The 18,906-nt window shown below is 50.2% G+C and overlaps 1 protein-coding gene across 4 annotated transcripts in view; it reads right to left on the bottom strand.

Moving 5' to 3' along the window:
* IGSF3 (immunoglobulin superfamily member 3) overlaps positions 1 to 17,772 on the bottom strand; it is a 181,689-nt gene extending 163,917 nt beyond the window's left edge. For 2 of the 4 annotated variants that reach the window (XR_011902971.1, XM_072330647.1), the window contains exon 1: positions 17,345 to 17,770. Coding sequence is in view for 3 of the 4 variants with exons in the window: in XM_072330647.1 (XP_072186748.1) it covers positions 17,345 to 17,432 (88 nt within the window). In the remaining variant the exon portion in view is untranslated. Of the gene's footprint in view, positions 1 to 16,928 lie in introns of all 4 variants that reach the window. The other 2 variants (XM_072330664.1, XM_072330655.1) reach the window with 2 other exon arrangements.
* Positions 17,773 to 18,906: the final 1,134 nt, after the last annotated feature.

The raw sequence follows: 18,906 nt of genomic DNA, 5'->3' as shown, positions 1-18,906 counted from the left end.
CCTCTATTCCCTCCTCCCCCCAACACCATTATAACCGAGAAGCCTCATTCTGGGAAAACACAGTATTTTGCTTGATGTGTTTCTTCTCATGCTGGGACGCTTCACTGTACCAGTGGACTGGATGGAACAACCTACAGTACAACCCCATCGCTACCCTCTACCCTCTTGTTTTGATGTTTAAATCATGGTACCAAGGGGGCCTGATCCTGCCTCCTCCGCTCTTGCCACCATCCCACCACTCGGACTGTCCCTCCTGAACCCACCCCAGAAGCTAATCATTCCTCGTTCAAATTCCTCCCACTGCTGAGCCAACCAAGGATGGCTAAGTGGAGAGGTCAGCCAGGAACAATTTATACAGTAATTGGTATGGAAATATCACAATCAGTAGGGAAATATCAAAGCGCGGGGAAACGAGACAGGAGCAGCCAACGAAGCCCTTTGTTCTTCCAACACAACTGCTTTCACTCATCTCTGCTTGCTGCTCCCTTTCACATCCACTCAGTTCCACAGCAGATGTTTACTGTCTTTAGAGAAAAATGTTTTCAATAAATATGAAAGAGGTGACATTTCTTTTAATCACCACAGATTGTTCTGGCCTGTGACTAGCTTTCCAAGTTCTGACTGCAAAAGAGGTCTTGTACCTCTGTTATAATTATGCAGCCAGTCAAACATCCGAGCCCCTCACCAAGATCAGAGCCATTTTTCATCCTTTGGTTCCTCTCAGATCTGGTTCTTCTATTGACAGATGACTCCTTCCTTTCCACAGTACAGAATTGGTATGCTGCAGCTGCACAGTGTTAAATGTGATCTGCCCTTGGGATTTTTTAAGCAAACCTCATATTATATGAATGTCACACTCTTCTAACTGCTCCTTCTCTGTGCCTACAATTAAAGATGTTAAGATGCACCAGTTTTAAACACTGTCTTAGAATGGCATGTTCTTGAGCCCCATACCATCTCTGTTACTACCACTTGTACATTTCTGTAAGTGCTGAAAAGAAAGAAGGAAATCATTCATAGTATTGGACGTGGAGAAGACAAGAAACAACAGACTTAGGGGTGAACAGGAGAGATTCATGTTGCACACAGGGCTAGGTACTGACTTCCTGGCAGCCAGGAAAGCACAGCACAGAAATTGCTTTGTGAGATCACGAAGTCTCTCACGTTTTAGCTTCTTCTAAGAAACATTCAGCTTCTTCAGGAATACCCCAGGTAGAAATCAGCCTGCCCTGGGAGATGCACAGATGCACTCCTGCTCTTACACTTCTTTGACTAAGTAAGTCAAGTAAGTTTACTTACTTGACTAAGTAAGTTTAGCACTAATTCTGAAATTGTTTTTCAATCTAGTGTAGCTTCACTTGAAAAGTCAAAGAACCAAGCATACAGAAGCCAGCCAACCACTTGTGATCAGAGAAAAAGGTGAAATCTCACTTCAGCAAAAATGAAGGTGGATGGCAGGGCACTCACTCTGCACATAGATTCCTGAGCTCAACGAGCCCATGATGCTCAGCCGCCTAACCTGACATGGGCATTGAGGAAGTTGGTGAATCAAGCTGTACCAAATATAAAAGATAGATAACACTGCAGGATGAGGTATGAGTGAAAGACTGAGCTGACTGTCCTATTGGTAAGGATTCATAATGGTCAACTAAACTGCTGAGGTCTCCTATCTCTGCAGCACACCCACGACCTACTATAGCTTAACTGTCTTCATGCTGAGAAGATTTCCTTGTATTCTGAAATCCTTTTATTCCCCAAAGAACACGTCAGTTTTGACTAATCCTAGAAGATGGCCAAGCACTCAAGTAGCACTATAGGCATGTTTTGCAGCATGGGTTCCACCCTAAGAGCTGAGCCTATTTAATCAAGCTATTCTTCCAAGGTCAGAACAGGACTACCCCAGCTCTTGGATCAGCATGTTCTCCATATACCGTTCCATCATTACCCTTATCACGATGGGAAAAATACGCAAGCAGAAGCTCTCTAGCAGATTATATTTATATTGGGAATATGCAGGCAGGAAGTGTTGATTTGCCCACGCATTACTTAAGACACAAGGAGCTGTGCAAATTTTATCCTTCCAAGTGTTCTTTCCTCCCGCACACTGAATACATGTCCTGGTGACTTTTATCACTACTTGCTCAGGGTCTGGCTAAGCACTACTGTACTGACACAGCAGCACTTGCAGAGCCCTGACCAGAAAATCCAAGGTATCACCTACTTTCATATTTCACAAAGAAAGGCAGCGGTGGTTTCATTACTGCCTTCCCAGCCTGAGCTTTGAAGCCATAACCACAGGTGCTCACTATAAGATTAAGAGTAGACCCACACGCAAAAAAAAGAGAGAAGTCTCCCAAGATTGATAGGTGTGTTTCTTCTTCTGTTCTTTCAGGCTCCCAAAACATGTGTAAGGGCACACCATTTATTCCAGCGCCTCTTGTAGTACTCTCAGACCTCTAATAGATTCAGTATTGTCGTGTCACCACTAAAGCATCAACACACATCTCAGGCTGCTGAACTCTTAGATGGTCTGTGCTCCCAACCTATCCAGAGGGGGGCAAGAAAATGATATGTTAGAGCAACAAGGCTAGCAACAAAGCCAGGCAGGAAATTTCTGACATAGTTCATTATGCCCTGCAGCCTCTGAATTTCTTTTTATTATCCTTCTTTAATCTTCAGGTCCTGCATGTTCAATAGCCAGGGTCAGTTCTGGGATTGCCAAACACTATTCCCTGTGCAGTCGCTCAGACAATAAGAAGCTTTGTTTTGTTTCACAGTCAATAACATTTTAGTGTCACTTTTTGCATTTTCCTGCACGCTCTGCAATCCCTCCTGATATTCAACAACAGAATGCCCTTATTATTGCTGTAATTCACTTCATAACATCCCACGTGCTTTAAATGTTCTCCTAGGAGAGAAAAGAGTCAAGTCCCAACTCTCACCTTCACAACATCCTTGCCAGAAGGAAATGCTTTTTACTACCCAGTCTTTCTTTAAAGGAATCTCCTCTCTTTCATGAGGAAGTCTTCCAAAATGCTTCTGATCCACAAACAGCTTGGTTCCTTATCTTCTTTGAATTCCTTCCCCCTTTCCCCCCCCCAAAGGAAAGAAAACTTCTCGCTGTCTTCACACGAAGTAAGCATGTGTTCCATCCCAAATCCTCCTTTTGCCTTCCAAAAGAAACTTCACTGTTTTGGCCCACCTTTACATGCTCATGGAATTTGCTTACTTGGCTCCTATCCCCTCCTAGTTCTGACCCTAGGTTTTCACTAATTTCACTAAGGATGACATCTAGGAGTTCAGCACTCTAGGAGCTTTATTTGCATGTTTATTCTGGGATAGGGCAAGAGCATCTCCTTTTCACACTGTGATCCAGTCCCTTCAGCTGTCCATCCCCAAATCATTTCCTTATTAAGAAGGGAGACTAAACAATAAACTCTTAGATACAAAAAACTTGGAAGCCCTGATGACAAATTCTATTGATGCACATCCCTCTCCATCTGTCCCACTGTCCCCAGTGGCACACTGCTCCTCCAGCACTTTGGCTGGATCCTTTGGCACAGGCTCTGTTTGGTCCAAACTCCCTTTTCAGCACATGGTTCTGTAGAGGTAGCACAGCAAGAAGTTATGAAGTGTGATATCTAGCAACAAATGCAGCCAAGAGCAATCTCTCCTGCTTCCTCCTGGTGTGAAGAAGAAATGTTTGTGCCCCTCAGCCACCGCCATTAGCATGAGAGAATATCCAATTTGCAAGCCAATGCTGACACCTTGTACCTCTTCTTCAGCAGAAACAGCTTTCAGGTAAACAGCAAATTAAGTTATCCCAAAGTCAAGCGTACTGCCTAAAAGCATTCAATTCTTTAAATAGATTTTCCCACCCCACCACAAAGGATCACAAGAATGCAAAATGCGGCTGCACTGCAGCAGACAGTTTCTGTTTTTCTTCCCCCTAAATTCTCCTGGGCTCCTCTTTGTGCTCTATTTGCCAGCAGGGTGCCAAGATGCTGCCTCTTGAAATTTCTGTCATTTGGTTAGAGACCATCCCTGAAAGACGGATACAGATCAGGGGAGATTCTTCAGCTACTCGCTGCCTCCTACTGCTAATTAAGATGTCAGAACTCCTCAGCTCCTTACACTATAATTTATTAGTTTGACATGCTATGGAGACTTCCAGCAGTTGTCACCAAATTACCAAGGTTTCCATTTCAAAAGGGAGAACAGGTGCTTTCTGTTATTTGGGAATTAAAAAAATAAGTAGGGTGGAGGGTGGGGGGAAGCAGAAGTATTTACATTATTACTGCTTTCAGTTTGAGAGCAAGGCACAGTCCTTCCCCCTACACCCATTCATAACACGATGCTATCATCAAGGAATAGGAAGAAGAATCAGATGCAATTCCCCACTCTGGGGAGGAACCACTCCATGCACTGTGACACGGTGGGGCCACCCATCTGGAAAGCAGCTTTGCAGAAACTGCCCTGGAAGGCTTGCAGACATCAGGTTGAATGTGACCCAGCAGTATGCCCTTGCTGCAAAGGTATCCTGGTATTCTGGGCAGCATTGCAAAGCAGGTGGAGGGAGGTAATACCTCCTCTCTGGGCAGTGCTGGTGAGGCTCTGTCTGCAGTGCTGGATCTATTCCTGAGACTCCCACTACACAGAGACAAGCTGGAAAGCATCCACAGAAGGGTCACAAAGATCACAAAGGAACTGCAGTACCTCTCCTCCTACAAGGAGGCTGAGAGAGTTGGGGTGGCTCAGCCTGAAGAAGAGGTGACTCAAGAGGGATCCTATCAGTGTACGTAAATACCTGCAGGGAGGGTGCAAAGAGGATGAAGCCAGGCTCTTTTCATTCGTGCCCAGTGTCAGGACAAGAAGCTCTGGGCGCAAATCAGAGCACAGGAGGTTCATTCTGAACATCAAGAAGCACTTCTGTGCTGTGTGAGTGATAAAGCACCAGCACAGGCTGCACAGAGAGCTCGTGGGGTCTCCTCCTTGGAGATCCTTCAAGGCTGCCTCCAAGGTGCTGGGCGGCCTGCTCTGGGTGTCCCCCTGCTGGAGCAGGAGTTGGACCAGATGGACACAGAGATCCCTTCCAGTCTCAGCCATGCTGTGATGGACACTCAGATGGGATTGAATTCACTGTTGGTTGCATTTCATCAGCAGCTGCAGAACCTCATGAACCCTGCTGTGGAGCAGCACCTTCAGACAGGCCAGGAGGCTGGGGCAGGCTGTATTGGCAGCCTGTACAGGCCCTGTGGCGCTGCACCAGGTGAAGCAGCGCTGGAGCTGCTTGCTGCAGGCAGCTCCCAGGCACACCAGAGAAAATAAAAGGGCTCTGAGCCACCGCTTTCAGCAAAGAGCCCTAAGAGCAAGAGACTTAATGAAGCCTAGCTTTCTCCACCAACAGGAGGGAGGCTGTCTCTTAAGACTAATGATGCAACTGGAAGCTTCAAATGAGGCTTCTGCTGCACTTGCACAGTAATTTGGAGGCACAGCTAGAGCCCGTGAAGAAAAGGGTCTTCTTCAGTCCCATCATCCCCTTGCACTCAGCTACCTCCTCTTCACAAAACCTGTAGGAACTCGTTTATCTCCAAGCTCTCTACTTCTGTCATATTTGCCTGAAATTGGCCAAAGGGCTCCCAGATTATCCAGAAAAGGGAGGCAACACAATCAGATAAGCCACAATTCTCTGAGAAACCACCCTGAGGAAACCAAACTAGAAGGTGGGAACCACACAACAGGTAGAGGTAAGGTTTCAGCGCTGCTAAAGGCAAGGCGGAACGAGAAGAAGGGCTTTGAAAGACAAGCATAATCCAATTGGCAGGGCAGAGGGGGAGGAACTAATTTCAGAGTTCACAGGAATGAGCAGAAAGCACAAAGAGGTGAACAAATTTCAGAGGCAGAAACAAATAGGAAGTGCTGCAGCGTGAACAGAAAGACAAGCGGGCACACGTCTACACATACGTAATGCTAGAGACAGAGGTCAAGATGTTGGCTCAAAGGGAAGTGTGAAGCCAGCTGTAAAGCCAGCAGAGGCTGATCTAGCTTTATTACTGGATAACATTACCCTGAGACAGAGGCTCCAGGAAGAAGTGGGTAGGGTAACACAGAGAGCCCCTCAAAGCCTAAAAAAATACCCCACAAACATTTCTGAGCAATACCAAAAATTCTAAAGAATACTCGCAAGGACATGAGAAAAGCTCTCCTGGAGAGGCTGAAGAAAGCACATAAAACAGGACATGGAGAAAACTGCTCCAGAAAGAATAGACATGGTTATTGCGTGGGCTATTGCTGAGCTAAGGAAGATAGTGTCAGAGTGCCACTGAGATATACAGCAGCAGGGGCCATCAAGAAAATCCTTGCAGAGTAAATCATGGAGACAGAGTACACTGGCAGAGGTCTGGGCTGGGAGGTAGAGCTCCAGACAGAGCACCCCATGGGGCTTGCAGAAACAGAACAGCTGCTGAAGGAGGAGGGGATAAAGCAGCTTTGCACCAAGAGAGGGAGGCTCTGAGTAATGAAATGATGGCAGTCACAGGAAAATGAGCAGAAAGCTTTAAGGAAAACAAAAGGGTTAGAAAAGTCTACATTCAGGAAAGGCATGGAGGAGAGGAGCAGAGGATGAACAACCAGGTCAAGGCAGGCTTTGATCGACATATCAGTCTTCTTGGTATCCAGTTCGTACCATTTGAAGAACAAAGATGAAGGTGGAAAAGGGGCTGTACAGGGCAAACATCATTAGCATCACCCAGCAAAGTAGGAGAAGTAAAAGCATCTATGAAGAACACTGCAGAGGGAACGAGCTGAATGCTCTCCGTGATGGGGAGGTCAGCACACCCAGGAGCCTTATGCCAGCGCCATGTCACTGTGTGACAGCAGGAGCAGAGGCAGCAGATGGCGAGGACAGGAGAGAGGGTGGGAAGTGTTCTGGGGGTGGGGGCAGGTGCCACTGTCTCAGTGGTGTGAACAGATGAGGGATACATACCGATGAAAGGGGGGAAAAACAAAAACAAAAAACACCTTAATCCAGCATGCATGAACAATGGTTGTGATAGGGAAGGGGAAAGCAGAATGACCCCCAAAGATTAGAGCGGTGTTGGCTGAAAACCAAGACGAGCACAAGCCCAGCTGAGCACTAACAAACCAGGTTGCTGCAAGAGGGAGCTGGGTGCAGGGGGAAAGGACCCCAGATTAACCAATTGGCTCGGACATGCTAGAGGGGCCCCAGCCTCCAGTACCACCCCAAGAGCTGGCATGGGAAATTAGATGAAGAAAGGGGCATGTTCCCCATAACCAAAGGCACTATGGGCTCTTGATGGATAGAGGGAGTCCAGAGAAAGCCGCACGCTGGATTTTTTCAGGGTGACATCAGCTCAGCCACACCACAGCTTGGGAGACGCAAGTACAGAGGTCCTCCTGCTGCAGCATTTCTCAGCATCCATGTGGCATGAGGTCAGCATGGCTGCGATACGCTCCAAACACATTTGCCATTACAACAAGAGCAGGCTCGCTCCTTCCTACAGCTGCAGGCTTATCTGAAGGCCTGGAAGAAAGCACAGCCCCAGCTTCTGGGTACAGACCGCACATCTCAGGGTGGCTGAGCAGTGTGTGTCCCTTCAAGCACAAGATCTTTTCCCATCAAATGCAGTAAGGGTGGTGAGCAGGAGACGAACTCCCCCTTTGCCGATACGTAACACCGATCGTCCTGCTGGCTTAGTTCCCTGACAAGCAGATGCACGCACAAGTTTTGATCTTCAGCTACGTATTTAGCAGAGCCAGGGAGTTAAGGGAAAGCTTACGTAGCTACCAGGGAGAGAGGCTTTTCATTTATCTGATTTCAATGTGCTCAAGTTATCAGCGTCTAGAAGAATTCAATTAACGGGAATAAAACTCTTGTTTGATGCAAGTCAGGAACGGCTCCCCCCGCCTGCCTGTACATTGCTACACCCTTGAGATCCTACCCCAATTATCGGCCTTAACAGGAACTGACTGATAACCAGCTGAACAGACATAGGGACCACACCAAAACGCTACACATGCTAGAGCAGTCAGGGGCTGATGTGCTCAGTGGAGACCAGCACAAAGCTGGAGAGAAGACAGGGAGGGAGAGGATACTGCAGTGATCACCAGTACTATGGAGATGGGGGCTGAATTTATGGCGTTTGGGAGTTTTTGTTCACTAATTTTTACCATACAGCTAAAATGCTCCTTCTCACCTAGAGAAAGACCTTAAGCCAACAGAGCAAGAAGGAGGGAAGCTAGACACAGCCATGTGGTGAAACAAGGACAATGCGACTGGTCATACAGCACTGACAAGCACATCTGAGCTTGAAGGGAAGCATGGAAAAAGCAAGCGGAACTGCAAGCAATTCAAAAAAAAGCAGCTGCACAAATTGGAGACCAAATGCATAGTGACTTCCACCTGCTGATCCACTCTGCAAGGGAAGGACCTGCTCCCATGCTTCCACCAAGTAAAAGAGCATAAACGAGACTCAAAAGACCTCCAGCCACAAAGGTAACACAGGGTTGATAGGCCCTACCAGGCCAGCAGGACAACCCTAGCACAAGGGTGGGTCAGATAAACCCATCCAGATCAACCACCGGCACCATGTAAAGAGGGAGAAAGAACCAATACTGACAGCAATACAAGCATAAAAGATTCTTACCCAGCTAACCTTCTCCTAAGGTTGGTCATTTTTAGAAGAAACGTAAAAAGGAAGATTACAAATCACCCAACCAATGGAAACTAAATAGAAAGTGCAAAGTTCTTCTTAGGTGAAGATTTCTCTTAAAATTCTGCCATGGAGACAGTCATGGTTCCAGGCACCAGCAGTGCTTGTCCTAGGAGATTTACCCAATGTTTATTCAATGCACATCTCACTAAAACATGCATTATTACATCCAGCCAGGAGACCAAACAAACATCCATAATTTCATTTGACACCTCCTAGCTACACCGCTCTGACAAAAGCAACCAGAGGCATCCAGAGCCTCCAAACAGAAAAGAAACTTCAACTATCTCGCTAAGCCTCTTCTACGCAGCAAGAAGAATCACGGGCTGAGCTAGCCAGAATCCATCCGTTGGTTAGCACTGCACCAATAATACCTCCCTCCCAGCTGCGTACTTGGGAAACACACGTAGGTGTTTCTGCAGCCTTCTTATGCAGAAACCTCAGGAACTCTTCCTCCTCTTCCCTAAGGGAAATTCAAGACATTTGAGGTTTAACAGCTGCAACAAACAGTCTCCTCTTACAAGAGAAAATATTCAGGAACAAGATAACAAGAGACACGGTTACAGAAACAGGATGAAAACACAGAAAAAGCCTCTGGGGTCTAAGCTCTGCCCTAATGACTGCCGACTGCTTCTCAGAAAATCAGAATTCAAGTATACAGCTCTCATCACCGCTCGCAGATCAAATAGGAATGGCAAGATGCAAACACTGCTGCCTGCAAGAGAGGTAATCTAAGCCACCATTTGTGAGCAACCTGCTAGCAATGCCACAGCCCCTGCAAACACAGAAATAAAAATGTGCAAATGCCCTTGATCTTGCATTCATTCCCCAGTAGATTACTGTGCTTAACCCAAACATCCCTACTTCTTGGTTTGTGGGAGTTGAGAGCGCAGACTTTATTGCATTTAATATGGCACAGGAATATATCCCCTATTCAAATTTGGTTGCAGATATGAGAGAGGTTAAAAAGAAATATATTAAAGAGAAAGGTTAGAAGGGAGATAGTGCCAGCTACGCTCCTTTATAATAGCTCTAAGAAAATTATTTCACTTAACTCACAGCCAAGAGGTACAGCAATTGTATAAAGCCAACTCAAAATTAGCAAATACATTTTGCCTCTACATGAGAGAAGAATGCAGATGCTAAATACATTATATAGACAGTGAAGCGTCATCAAAGCAAAGAAAAGTAAAAATAGCAAAGTTATCTGTAAGATGACTGCTAAGCAAATGGATTTTCAAAAATACGCTTTCAGATACGACACCCTTTTCTAGGAGCTGCAGACATCCGTTTAGCTTTGTTAATTTCTCAATTCTTTCTTTTGATAATTTATTTTTGGCCTCATACAGTTGAATGCGTTATCATACTTCCCAAGAAGCTTCTCTGCACCCTACCCATACGCAACGCTCTCAGGCACATATGGAGAACGAAGAAGAAACTAGTGCTCATCACTACAGAGCACCCCTAACGTGACATTGCTAGCATCACCTACACGCATTCCCTCTACATGAGACCAGCCATTGGATAACTGAAGTCCTGCTGCCTCCCAGCTTCACTCCTACCACATCCTCAGCAACACTACAGATCTCACTGGCCTTCGTGACTCTGTGGGTGGCTTCCAGGACTAACAACCTCACTTCCAGCACTCCTAACATCCTCCTCTGGGAGCCGTGAGTCAAATCTGGGCTGCCCTTCCTAGGGAGCACATTTCCAAGGCTCCAAGCCATTACGTTCAGATCATTAGAATGCTTTTCACAGCGTACTCCAGTGGGTCTGCTTGTGCAGCTATTAGGCGTTGGATACACAGTAAATCTCCTCGTGCTCACCCCCTCTTCTCTATATCCTCCTCCAAAACAAGCCAGCCAAAAGATGAGTACAGCCTGGCATTTGAACCACCCAGATAGGAGCCAGGAGAGACTATCCAAGGCACAGCTACCCCAGCTGAAGTCAGCCTCAGGTGGCAGGGCCTCACATCAACTTCACCCAAGGGGAAAGCAAACTCCCTCCCAATACCTCCACTTTCAGCCAAGCACAAACCTGAGTAATTCCTTCACTGAGTGCTGCCCTTCCCACTGTGGGTACAGCAGCACTCAGGCAGCATGCAGTGGTGCAGCTCGCCCAGGTCTGCTTTCCTTACAGTACAGAGAAGCAAGGGCTTGGCAACTTATAGCATTTGGCAGTTAGGCGATCTGGATTAGATTTAACTGCCAACTAGCTCATGGCATGGGACTGACTAGACAGAACAGCTCTCCACGTGCTGGTGACCCACAGATCAACCACACATGGCACGTTGCACAGCTCAAAGCAAAAATTCATCTTCCTCTGCTCCTAACACCAACTGTAAAATCAATCAGGGCATAGGAATCTTTTCCATGCTACACTCCCAAGGTGCTTGGTTAACACCATCAGGCAAACCCATAGCCTCAGCATCATGCTTTTTTCCCCCCTCCTCCCCCCACACACACACACTGGAATTTGAATGCTGTGGTCCCACTGGGCAGCAGGAGGGTGACATCCTGCAGCAGGAGCTGCAGGGACACTCTGCAGGCCAGGGGCAGCCAACAGAAAGCCAGGTGGCAGCATGAAGCCAGCCAGCACCTCATGCCATCCATTGCAAAGCACCTTAACACCCTGCCAGGCAGCTCAGCTGTGACCCAGCAGGATTAGGCAGCAGAAGGCCGGCTGGCAGGAGCCAAGGCAAAGAACACAGGGGAGATGGAGCAGCCGAAGAGCAATAGCTCTGTGTGGAGGAGGGAGGGAGCAGCACGTGCTGAACCATAGAGATGAAACGATAGGGTAAAAGGAGGCAGAGCACTCTGAAAGCACACCGGAGATAAACGCAGTCAGATAATTGCTTAGAAGGGAATAAATATTAGTAAGTACTATAATTACCACGAACACTTTACAAAGCCGTATGAAGAAACATGACTAGAAGAAGGGCTGGCACACATGCTTGTTGGGAGCTCCTATTTCAAGCTTGCAAGAAAGAACCAATGAGGCTTGACACCTGGGCTGGTAATTTTGGGCTGGCAGCCAGCCACAGCCTGTCGGCTAGATCCAAGTACTGGTAACCAGAGTTAATAAGTGCCAGACTCCAGCAGCAGGGCTTTCTGGAGCACAGAGCTCCCGGACTATTTCCGATAACAGCCTCCAGCTTTCTCCCTTGGCTCTCACCCCAGCCCGGCTCCACCTGCAGAGATGCAGAGAGACCTGTGTAGGTTCCTGCCGATGAGGCAGAATGGAGGCAGCAGCTGTCCAAGAAACAAAACCTCAATTTACCCAAGCAGTCAAGTCCCCATACTCATACCCTCTCGAGAGATCAGAGCCCTCCTTTCCTTATGAGGCAAACGGAAAACTTTTTGTTCTATGGAAACTCAGCGCCTCGCCCTCAGGTCTCCATTGCTCTGAAGGCCTCAGAAAACTCCCATTTAGCTCAGCAGCCTGGCTCAGTGCCGAGTTCCTCTCGCATTTAGCTCTGCAGAGTCCACAGAGCAATGCATCTACCTCACCCTGCTCCCAGCTGCCTCTAACAAGTTTATCAGCCTCCATACAAAGGCCAAAAGCCATAAAAGTGACAGTGTGCCGCAGGCAGAGACATCAGGGACACAGCTGGGAGGTGAACTGATTGCCAAGGAAACAAACAAACAAAATCCCCAGAAAAGCCAGACATACCTTCCATTCCCACTCTTTCCCTGTAATCACGATGGCTCCAGAAGGGAATTTCTTTGCTGGAAAGCAAAGCAATCCACATACAGTCAATTTTGAGCTAGAAGTAAAACCAAACCACAAAATACACCACTTGACGACACCACGAAAGCTATGCATCAAAATCACCTCCAGTCACGTCAGCCCCTGCTGAGCTGTTTGCAAGGGCTGCAAGAACAAAACCCAAAAGGCCAATCTGACCAAGCCTTATAGAGTAGTGCCGCCGTTGCTCATGGCTTTACCTCACCCCTTCCCTTAATGCTCCAGCTCAGCGTATCTCCCATCTCTGCCCACTCCTCCATGTCCCCATAGTTTGCCTCCTCCTTCCCTTTGGGCCTGCAGGAGACACGCCTGAGAACACCAAGGAGGCACTGATGACAGAGTGACATTGGAAAGGAGCAGCCATAGAAGCCAGAGCAGCTTTTAAGCACTTGTGCAAGTGAGGCACAGACACACAGAGTGGCAAAGCCTTTCCCTTTTTGAGAAAACCTTCCCATCCTTTTACTGAGATGGTTTGGTTTTGTGATAGCATCCAATTATCCTCAGGTTACTGAAATGCAACTTTAGCAGTGGCTAGAAAGGCAAGGTTTTCTCTTGCCTCCTTGCCATTTCCCTACTTAAGCTTTTTGTCATTAGGTGGTTTACTAACACACCTCACTGGAACACACTCTCAGCACACCAAGGGAGGAAGGGTGAGCAACAGGTTCGAGCTGGCAATGACACACAGGCACGCAGCCACCCAGGATTCACAGCAGACAGCTGCAGACTCTTTGCTTTGTGATTTGCTCAAACCCCACGTTATCTAGAGAGGAATCAGCTTGAGCCTCTGCAGAGCTGATAGGAAACAGATGCTGAATGTCACCAGACATTTAGCCAGAGAACTACTCCTTAAGAGCATGCTATATGAAAAGAGATGGCAATATAAAAACGGTGTCGAAACAAATTTAGTAGGTTATCATTATGGGGTATTTAGTAACCCGAAAGCCAGAGGCAAGTCATAATACTGTAGTTTTCCAGACACTGGCTGGAGGGCTGAACATCCATGGTATGAGCAGACAAGTCGTACTGCGAGCTGAAGAGCCCTAGCAACAAGAACACCACCCAGTTGTGCTTGAAAAGCCTTTCTCTTTCTTTCAGGCAGTTTTCTCAGCATGGTAAGCTTATGGGCAGGGTCTGCAGATAGCTATCCCATCACACAGCGAGAAGCACTCGCCAGTTCATCTCAGTTCAACCAGCCAAGACACCTCTGGCTTCACGTCAGCCTGCATAACCTTCAAGATAATGGCTGGAGCAGGATTGATTGTGTAGGTGTACCAAAGAAGGCCAAGACAGGGAAGGAAGGAAGGAAGGAAGGAAGGAAGGAAGTAAACATCAAACCACAAGAAACAAAACATATCTGGTCCCATAAATTCCTCAAGTCTCCCAACACTGAAGAACTCTCCTTCCCAAACTCCCCATGACCCTCTCCCCCGCAATGACTGTGTGTCTCTCTTTATTCTGCCTTTCACTTGAGTTAATGGGTCTGGTACAAACGTTCCAAGTATGCATTCGATTTACAATAAAAACTGCTTTAATAAAGAAACCTAACTTGACGGAAGGTCAACTAGAAGACAACAATTTGCTTTAAAACAAAACCTCCTGTACAAATAAACAGGATTTTCTGAAGCCTCAGGAGGTTATGTAGCCTGGCCATGGTAGAAGGGAGGGAGCCTCCCCATAAGGAGCCCCATTTGGGGATGGCAGGAACCACATAAGAGTGGAGCCTGCCAGCCCTGTGCAGGTGGCTGAGGTGGGCACACAGCCTCTGCTAGGCACACAGCTTTGGCCAGACTGGGTTTGGAGCCTCAGGGCACTGTGCAAAGGCAGCACAGCTACATCCTGTGTCCTGTGGTATGTACTTAAGGGCAAGAGAACACAATGCAATGGCAGTATAGTCTGCTTGCGAAAAGCAAGCTTCGAGCAGAGCACTTAGAGCACACGCAGATGGAGCGAGCGCGATCTTGGCCACCGAAGCTAACAATGCATCTGGGAACAGATGAGGTGCCACTGATGCTCCGAAGCTGCCAGCTTCGGTACACACAAACAGCCCCAAAGCTCGTGTGGGCAGACACCCACTCTGCTGCCTTCTCTGCCAGCGGCAGCAAAGCAGGGGAAGCAGCAGCAGCGCACTCCGGCTATACTCGCTGCTCCCCAGGCAGCCAGCTCCGGGAGCAATCAGCCCTTCAGCTCATCCCTTGTCTCTTCCGGAGTCACCCCTGCATCATTATTCCCTCCAACATGCCATTTACAAGTGATCTGCAGTTTCAAGACCTTCCGCAGGCTGTACTCCCCTCCAGGAATCGCAAATAAATCACCAATTACTATGCATGAATAGAGAGAGGAAGAGGGTAATGAGTCTATGTACATATATACATATGCAATGTTTGAACACAAAGAGCCGTAAATTGCATTCACAGGTGGCATTCTGGATACCGCCAGAGCCTCACAGACAGAACTATTCATAAACCAGTCACCAACATGAATGGATTCAGCGTTCCCCAGAAGCCTATTGTGTTTCCTATATATTACACCATAAATATGAGTAGCATCAGACTTTACAACCCCGCAACAACAAAAAAAAAGAAGGTAAATCTTGCCGCTACATGCAGGATTAGCACTGGCTGGCACAAGTATTAATGGTCTCCTCGCTGCGTGAGCGTTATTTACAGCACTTGCTCTATCTTCCCATTTTGTGCTCGCTGTGATGAAGTGCCACTTGTTTAGAGAACCCTGTAACAAACATCGCAACCAGAGGGGAAGAAGCACAGCAACCTACCCACGCTACGCCCACAAGCCAGATGTGGGTTGCCAAGCCCTGTGTTGGCAGCTACCCGGGTCCCGTTAGCTCGTTAACGCTCGATGCATTCCATTAAACCGTCCGCTGACTCCTTCCATAACCAGCACTCCTCCCTCAGCGATTTTGATGACTTTGCAAAAGGGGGGCAGAGAAATCGAGTTGTGTTTCTTGTACACTCAGCCCACGGTACCTTATCCACACAGCCTAGCGGTAACATTACTTGGTTGGAAAGCTGCAGCTCCTTCACATCCAGCTGGAGCTCTACGTTATGAAACGAGGCTTTTCCCTCTCCCCCAGCCAATCCATTACGCCTCAGTTGTACACACAGCACCCAAAGCACCGCGTGCAGCACAAAGCTCTGAGTCGCACGGCCCCGCTCTTGTTGAGACCGTCAGCTTGGTGAATGCACACTGGCTGCCTATGGAATACCAGGTGAAAGCACCTAAATGCAACTCTATGTGGCCATGGGGTGCTTGGCGGTGCCCCTCGCTCCCACCCTGAGGAAGCCTTGGGCTGAGCAATGCCCTCTGCTGCCACATCACTGAACCGGCCGAGTGCGCTGGGACACCAAACCACTCGCTCCATATTAGGAGCGCTTAATCCAGCACACTGTTATTGTTCTTCAGCCAGAGAGCTCTAGCATGCAGAGGCAAGGCACTGAGCATCTGCTGCCCATCTACACCCATTCTGCGGGCTGGGTGGGCACCCAGTTAAACTTAGCTGTGAGATGGTCGGTGTCCAGGAGAGCTGCTGTTAGTGAAGTTTGAGCCCTCTCCAAAACCATCTCAAAGGAGCCCTCTTTCTCTCTGTCTCTCTACCTCCTCTCACTTTCCTGAGGAAAGGCAGCAGCAAGAGAAACCACATGCAGGCGTGCACAAGCACAAATTACAGGCGTGGAAGCACGGCTGCAATTCAAGCGAAGCTGTCGTTTTCAAATTGGCAGGGCAGGTACGTGACAGTACCTTGAGCAAGGGAGGCTGCCAGCCCTGCTCCCGCTCTAGCGGCAGCTGAGACACGAGGAGGAAATCCCCCCCCCGACAAAAAGGCAAACCAGAACAGCTCCGAGCTGACTCGACGCACGCGGGCTGCCCCAGCATGAGGGTGCTTTCCGCAAACTGACTCGCGGGCACCGAGCCAGGCTGACAGCCCGCCGCAAACAGAGGCATCCATCCGATCGCCTCTCGCTCCGCCGTTCCCGAACCCGTAGGGAAGGGACCTCCGACAGCGGGACCGAAACGGACGCTTAACACGCGGACGCTGCGGGACGGGACAAGGCACAAACGGCGGCGGGACGGGGAGAGGGAACTGCCGGAGGAGTTCGCGGAGACGGCACAAAACACTCCAACCGCGTTCCGCCGGAGCGGGGGCCGCCCTCCCTCCGCCTTCACCCCACTCCCCCAGAACGCAGCGCAGAGCCCTCGTCCACCCGCTCAGAGCAGCCCACCCCTCCCGGGGCATCTCCCCTCGAGCGCCCGCCCGCTCCCACGCGGGACCCTCTCCCTCGGCGACGATGCCGGCGGCAGAGGCGCAGCCCCGGTTCTACCCGCACGCACACGGAAGCGCTCCCCTCCTCCCCCCGCCCGCAGGACCGCGGCACCCCTCGAGCTGTCCGCTCCCGGGGGTCCCGTCCCTCCCGCTTCGCCGCCGGCACTTACCGAAGAGGAAGACGAAGAGGAGAAGCGGCAGCGAGACCAGCAGCGGCCGCGGGGTCCGCATGGCTGCGGGGCGCGGGGGCGGCCGCCCTTACCTCCCGCCGCGGGGCGCCGCGGGCCGCCGGCAGCCGGGGCGGGCGTCGCGCCGGGCCCGGCGGCACAAAGGGAAGGCGGCGGGGCCGGCACGGGGAGGCGCCAAGGCGGGCGGGGGCATCGCCCCCGCAGCGGGGCGGCCGCCGCGCCTCCCCTCCTTCCCTCCCTGCCCGCGGCCCCGCTCGGCTCTCGGAGGAAGAGGCAGGAGGAGAGCGAAAATCCTCCGGGCGGCTCGGGAGGAGGCGGAACGGCGGCCGGAAGCCCCCACGCCGAAAAGTTGCAGGAACCAACGGAGAGCGAGCACACGACCGGCCCACCGCCCTCACCTGCCCGCCCGGCTCTGTCGCCGCCGCCGCGGGGTACCCGGCGCTTCCTCCGCGCGGCCAAACTCCGCCCCCGGCCCGCCCCGCCCATCGGAGAGCGAGGGTTGCGGCGCGGGGTCCCGGCGGCGGGGCGGGGGGAACCGAGGCGGGTGTAGGGTGCGGGGATAGCGCGGGTCTCTTTGTGTTAGCGGGCTAAAAGCTGTCTGCCGGGGCGCGTCGGAAGCCGGCCGGCCGGAGAACGTCCTAAACGCTCCCTTTGTTCTGATGCTAAGCCAGCGGGGCGGGCCGGTTTGGGCCCCGCCGAACCCGTCCCGCTGTCCCGGGGCGTCCGCGGTGCCTGAGGGGAGCTGCCCTGTGCCTGTGCCTGACGACGGGACTGCGTCGAAAGCGCATCCAGGAGGCTGCGAAATGCTCGAGTACGGCTGTGCTGGACGCTGGGGGGGCTGTGTGGTTTGCATATTAAAGACGAACGAGAAAGCCCTTCTCAAAAGTGTGGATGTTCGACCGTTTCTGCAAACGAACCCCCTCGCTGGCTCAAGAAAGTTGGATTAGAGACAGGGAGAGGTAGCGAGAGTGAAGCCGGGGTCCCGCACAGGCTCTCCTGCTTGTGCACGCAGTGCTGGATGAGGCCCTGGTGCTGTGCATGCAGGGCCCAGCCCGTCTGTGCCTCACGCAGGTGGGGCGCAGCCCCGGCCTCCTGCCGTCCCGAGGAGCTGTGCAGCAGGAGGCAGGAGCTGCCTGGGTTGGCATATGGGCACATTGCGTTCCCCGGTGTGGCCGTGGCGGCAGATCCGGCGGCAGCCCGCACTCAGTGACCCAGCAGATTCTGTTCCTGCGGGCTAATAGCGTTAAGCTGTGACATTTTCCGAGTGGGAGGTTTAATTTGCAGCTCTGTCATGCGCTCGGAGCGGAGGAGCAGGGCGATGGGAGAGGTGTGGAAGAGAAAGGGTTAGCAGCGTCTTTGCGCTGAAATGAAGCGCACACTTTGGCCCTTGAGCTTTAATTACATCTACAGTGCCTTCGAGTGAGAGTTGGAAAAGGAACTGGGGTGTTGATAAGAGCGGGTGCAAAGCGCCGCTCTGTTTGCCTTCTCTCTTAGACGATTGTAGGGCTGAAACGTCACACAGGGGATCCAGCACATTCCTGCGTGGACAGATTATTTCCATCTCAGGATGGAAACAGAGGTACGATTCAGGCGAGCTGCCCGAGCAGGCAAGGCCAGGAGCAGTGTGCTGCTTTCCTTGCTCTGAATGCACGTCCCTCACCAGCAGAGACTGTTGCAAGGGAATTCAGGAGGAATGTAGGTGCGTTCTTGCTATTTACAGCATGCGTGTGAGCCTAACGGGAGCACAAAATGCCCCGTGAAAATGTTATCGCGGATGCACTGAACATCCACATCCCCTTCTCAGAGCTCTGGCAGGGTATTGCATTAACGCACGGGAACAATAAAAATATAACAAGAGCATGGAAATGACATTATAGCATTAGAAGATTAATCCAATTCCAGTTGAATTAGATTACAATAAGAACTGCATTTGCTAAAGTCGATTAATGGGAACCTGTGT

The sequence above is a fragment of the Excalfactoria chinensis genome, chromosome 1 (genome assembly GCF_039878825.1).
Source record: "Excalfactoria chinensis isolate bCotChi1 chromosome 1, bCotChi1.hap2, whole genome shotgun sequence".
Classification (NCBI taxonomy): Eukaryota; Metazoa; Chordata; class Aves; order Galliformes; family Phasianidae; genus Excalfactoria; species Excalfactoria chinensis.
The sequence above is the reverse complement of the archived record's forward strand: the minus strand, read 5'-3'. Positions and strand labels throughout refer to the sequence as shown.